The 5,840-nt window shown below is 28.4% G+C and overlaps 1 protein-coding gene across 1 annotated transcript; it reads left to right on the top strand.

The window, feature by feature from the left end:
- Positions 1-1,404: 1,404 nt before the first annotated feature.
- On the top strand, positions 1,405-3,501 carry LOC108457909 (60S ribosomal protein L11-like). Its single transcript, XM_017757116.2, has 5 exons — positions 1,405-1,548; positions 1,651-1,758; positions 1,853-1,895; positions 1,979-2,174; positions 3,075-3,501. Exons 1-5 carry the CDS (start codon positions 1,546-1,548, stop codon positions 3,271-3,273), a joined length of 549 nt encoding a protein of 182 aa, XP_017612605.1. The 5' UTR covers positions 1,405-1,545; the 3' UTR covers positions 3,274-3,501.
- The last annotated feature ends 2,339 nt before the right edge of the window (positions 3,502-5,840 follow it).

A 5,840-nucleotide genomic window follows, 5' to 3' on the forward strand; every position in this document is an offset into this window, starting at 1 on the left:
ATTCAGAAACTCACCAAAGATATATCACATTGATTAATTGTTAATAACCGCATTCTAATTCTGCCACTGTTAGATGCTTTGATGACGAATTCCATTTAACCAATTGGCATTGCCAAATGTCCCCAAGAGAACCCCACCACATCCATAATGTATGGAAGGTAAGTCTTAGATAGGTCACCTTTCTCATCATCATCAGTTCAATATGGTATTATTCATAGTCACATTGTTCCATCTTGACAAACTCTTTCGATAATGGTTTTCAATTGATATATCGACGCACTTACTTGGATAAGTCTTGTATTTATGCCAGAGCACAACAATAACAACAACAAAACCAAAACCAGGAAAAATATAATAGACTTTTATTTATTTACAAGCTTTCACTTGAATATTTGATGGCTGGATAGCTTTCTTCCTCCATGAGAACTACTGCAAAAGATTTTTGAGATGCAAGTTTCATGATTATTCTCTATTTGTTTATTTTTGCATTAATTAAACATTGATATTGTTAGATTTAGGATTAATTGCACTAAATGCTTTTAGATTATTACTTAAATTTTAAATTGATTTTTAAACTTTCGAAACATGCTAATTGTATTTTTAAAATATCAATATTATATCAATCATATCTTTCCTTTAACCAATTTTTCAATTATGTGTTAAATGTTAATTTAGATATAATGCCCAATATATTTAAAACATACGAGTCAAATTGTAAACACGTGCGTACTAATCCCATGGACAATTTAAATTGAACAGGTTAGAAAAAAATAATATCAAATAAAATTATAAAAAGTTTTTTTTCTAGCATCATGTTAGATTTAAACTATCAATGTAGCGACCAGTGGGTACTACTTCATTTTAAATATGTTTCATGTCAAAATAGAATTGATTTTTAATATCCACGCTAATAGCTAGGTAAATAGAAATATTTGAATAGTACGATATCGATACTTTAATAACTTAAGGTGTGTTTGATAAATCATTGAAAATTTTAAAATTTTAATTTCATTGAAAATGAAATTTTTAACATTAATAGTTTAAATATGTGTAGTAGCTACTTACCGAAAATATTAAGTTGATTTTATTTTATTAAAAATAAAATAAAATATTATTTTATTAAAAATGAGATATTAAATTACCATATTTATTTTTCATCTAAAATTATTTAAAATAATATAAAATATTATATTAATAAAATTAAAATTAAAATAATTAATCTTTTAAAATCAATAATTACCTTTATCAAGCAACATATTTATATTACGAAATTTTCTAATATAAATTCAGCGCCTAAAATTTCAATTTATCAAAGGTATATTTAATTAGAATATTACGAAATTTGTCATCAATTTAAAATCCAAGTCACAAGGCCTTTGGTGAAATTAACCTTTTTATTTAAAAAATAAAGGACAAAGTTGTAAAATCGGACCTGAGATAAAACCCTAGAAAGCCCTAAATTCGTCTCTTTTAAACTCGCATCTAAAACGCAGCTGCCATTTTCGTAACTCTGCCACCGCTGCTCTCAATCCCTTCCACTTCGCCATGGTAGCTCTCATTCTCTCTTTTTCAATCTAATCTCTTCATTCAAACGTCATTTCTCTTACGTTAATTCATGCTTCAGTAACTTTTTTTTTTAAATTATGAAAGGCATCAGAGAAGAAGCTTTCGAACCCAATGAGGGAGATCAAAGTCCAGAAACTTGTCCTCAACATCTCCGTCGGTGAGAGCGGCGATCGTCTTACACGTGCGGCCAAGGTGACCTACACATAGAAGAAGAAAAACCCATTTATTTTCACCCCTCAAGATCTTTTAAATTCAGCCTTTGTTGATTCATTTTTGCTCTTTCTAGGTCTTGGAACAGCTCAGTGGTCAAACCCCAGTCTTCTCCAAGGGTAAAAACTTCTTGAAACCAATGCTGTTTTTTAATATTATTTTTGTTGATAATCAAAATGAAAATTGGGTTTGATTTTATCAGCTAGATACACTGTGAGATCTTTTGGAATTCGGCGTAATGAGAAGATTGCTTGTTATGTGACTGTGAGGGGGGAGAAAGCTATGCAGCTTCTTGAGAGTGGTTTGAAGGTTAAGGAATATGAGCTTTTGAGGAGGAACTTCAGTGATACTGGCTGCTTTGGATTCGGTATCCAAGAGCACATTGATCTTGGTATCAAGTAAGTATTTTATTTTATGTTTTTTTAATGTTTATGTTAATGAGCATATGGACTAAGTTTGTAATCTATAATGGGTTTAAGTAATTGATTTTTCATTTGGAGCTTTGTGATTAAAACACTATTATTACTTGAATGGAAATGCATTTGCATTTGTGTTTCCTGCAATGCTTTTTAATTGAACTTTGGGGATGGAATTGTTATTAGGAAGTAATTGATGTTTTTATGTTGATGTTAACGAATACAATAGACTAAGTTGAATTTTTTATGGGTTCAAGTCATTGGTTTTCATTTGAACTTTGTGACTACAACACAGCAATTTACTTGAATGGAAATGCACTTGTGTTTTCATATCCTGCAAAGCTTCTTTAGACAACTCTGGAGTTGAAATTGTTATTAGGATGTAATTGATGTTTTTTTATGATGTTAATGAACATAATAGACCAAGTTTGGGACCTTTTATTTGGTTTAAGTCATTGATATTCATTGAGAATTTGTGCATTGTGATTAGATAATTACTTGAATGAAATGCACTTGTTTATACCCCGCAATGTGTTTTAATACAAGCCTGGGATTGGAATTGATATTAGGATTTAAGAATGGAGATGTTTCCCCAATTAATCTTCCTTTAGGATGATGCTATAAGATAGAAAAAAGTAAATGCAATCATCGAGTTGTTACACTTGGCACTTGTTGTGGTTCTATGATACTTGGACTTGTGTTTATGTATTGGATTTGGGTATGTTCATGTATTTAGAGGGTCTATGGAGGTTACTCTATCCATATCCGTGTCCTACTTTGTATCAAAACACGGATGCATCAAACAAAATGAAGAGTCCGAGCAACATAGTTGAGAGGGATGTCTAATAGAGGTATAAATTACAAATTGTGTTTGCTTTTTAGGTATGACCCTTCAACTGGTATCTATGGTATGGACTTCTATGTTGTTCTCGAACGAGCTGGGTACCGTGTGGGTCGTCGTCGCAGGTGCAAGTCACGTGTCGGTATTCAGCACCGAGTCACCAAGGAGGATTCCATGAAGTGGTTCCAAGTCAAATATGAAGGTGTTATCCTTAACAAGTCTCAAAATATTGGGGCATAGGAATAGCCAGGTAAACAAGATCAATCGAGTTGTTTTTAAGATTTTTGCTACTTGATATTGGTTTTAAGTTTGTGTATCAGTTGTAATTTGGCTGAAGAGATTTGTGAAATGCTAAAGTAATTTTGCTGTTGGATTAAATGGCTTCATTTAATATAGCACTTGGAAAATACAATGTCTATTCAAATAATTTGAGCTAGTGTTAAAAATAAAGTCATAACATTTGAGAGAGCCGTTATAGTGTTTTAGTTAACCATGTTTTCAATGCACTCTACTGTATGCGTAGAAGCTACAAAATCATCTGAACCCCGGAATTTGATGTTAAAAAAGTCATTATAAAATTTTAATTTACTTTTTCTATGTAGCTTTACTTTTTACATTTTATTATCTCAACTTTTATTTCGATTTATGTTTTAGTTAAAAATTAATTATTTTTAAAATAACTCTACATGACATTTTATCCTTATCATTCATCAACATAAAAAAAATAATAGAACTAATTGAAATATACATATTTTAAATTTTAATTTAATTAAATGAAAACAAAATTTCTCTTTTTAACTCTCTTCCCTGCTTTTTCTTTTTTCGTTGATGTTCGTAATGATGGAGGTGGTATTTAAGTAAATTTTTGAATTTGATCTATGTATCGTAATGACGGAGGCGATATTCAAGTAAAATTTTATAATAATTTTGATTTCAAAATTTGAATTTAATCCAATTACATGGAAAATAAGTTTACTATCATTTGTTTCGATTACTGATTATTACCCAGTTTTCCTCTTTTATTTTTTAATATTATCTTTTCAATTTAATTATAAAATGTATAAGTATTAATATAAAATTAATATTTTAATATTATTGTAAATATTGAAACAATTCTATTTATTTATAAGCCGGACATAATCCGAGTTGGGTCTGGAAACAGAATAATAATAATATAGACAAATAATGCATTAAAAGAAAGGTCAAGGCCAACCCCTCATGTTGTTTCTTTTATACCATTCTGAAATTACTCATTAATCTTCATGAATTTTTAAATAAAAATAATTATATCATTCTTAAATTACTCATTAATCTTCATAAATTTTTAAATAAAAGATAATATATACTTAAACACGTTCAAATTTAATTTTTTTTAATTGTAATGTTTTTTAAATTGGATTAGTAGTCGAATTGGTTAGGTCATCGGTTCACTTATCTGACCAGTTCAATTAATTTGTAAAAACTTAAAAAATTCGGTTCAATTTCTAATTTAACAGGTTCAAAATTACTTCTTAAATTATATATTAATCGATTTCTAATCCAATCAATCTAATTCAATTCAAGCAACGTTACTTAATTATTGTTTCAACAATACTACTAATAGGGCTAACATTAAATCTGTAACGCTTAAAATATTTAATTAGTATCTGCCCAATTAGAGAAAGGTAGTTTAGAGATATTTGTTAGTAGTTATAATGTCACCTAAAGTTAAATGTGTGTGTTTAATACTATCACATGCATTATTTGCTCTTTTTTCTTCTTCTTTTTCCTTTTCTAATAACAGTATTATTTTAATTTCAAATTTGGCCTTAATTTTCACTTTTTATTGTTTTAAGGATGCATTTTCACCTTAAATTTGCTGAATATTGTTTCATAAAAGCGATTAATTAGATCAAACCTTATTAAATATGTTCATGGATAAATAACTATTTTGACCTAGTTTTTGTTTCCATATAAATGAAGTACTTAATACCTATATGTTATAACTGAAGACCTGATATAAATACTAATAAATTAATTTTTTTATCAAATCATTAAAACAAATTAAGAACAAAATTAGATGCAAAAGTGTAGTTGAATCCATCGATTTCTCAAAATCTTCAAATCTTGTAGTTTTGAACTTCCAAATTAGCAAACAAGTAATTTAGAGAAAATGACTCTCTTATTTGAAGACACTCTCTTTTTGAAAATGGAATATCAAAAATTTACATATGTATAATTTGGGATATATATAACTTTTACACGTTAACCCTAGTTTCTAATCAACCTAACATCAATTAGAAATTAGTTACTAGAGTATCTATATATATTTGACCCATATTTTATTTAATAACTAAAGTCCAATAAACTTTAACCAAATTAGATCGCTTTTAATTTGAGCTAATTTTTTATGATAGTAAATAATAGCATGTAATTACTATTATTATATATGTGGTGTCCATATTTTTCAACAATCTCCCACTTGGACCACATATATATATTAATTACTTTATAATTACATGTTGTCATATAACCTTATGAGCTCAAAACTTTACTATCATATTCAAAAGGTATTCCGAACAATCTCGTCATTAATTATGTTAGCATAAAACCAATGCGACTTTAGTTACATATATCGTAACTAAATCCATCCATGATCACGTATATTAACATAACCAAATGACATAGATCAAGTATGGATGTGTAGCATGGAAATTACATGCAATGTAAACCAAACATGCCTATTTCCAATTGGTCCTCTTTAAACTTAAGTGAGGTCAGTATCAAACAAAGTGAATAAACTAAATACTTCATTTTTTATCAGGAAA

The sequence above is a fragment of the Gossypium arboreum genome, chromosome 9, assembly GCF_025698485.1.
Source record: "Gossypium arboreum isolate Shixiya-1 chromosome 9, ASM2569848v2, whole genome shotgun sequence".
Taxonomy (NCBI): domain Eukaryota; kingdom Viridiplantae; phylum Streptophyta; class Magnoliopsida; order Malvales; family Malvaceae; genus Gossypium; species Gossypium arboreum.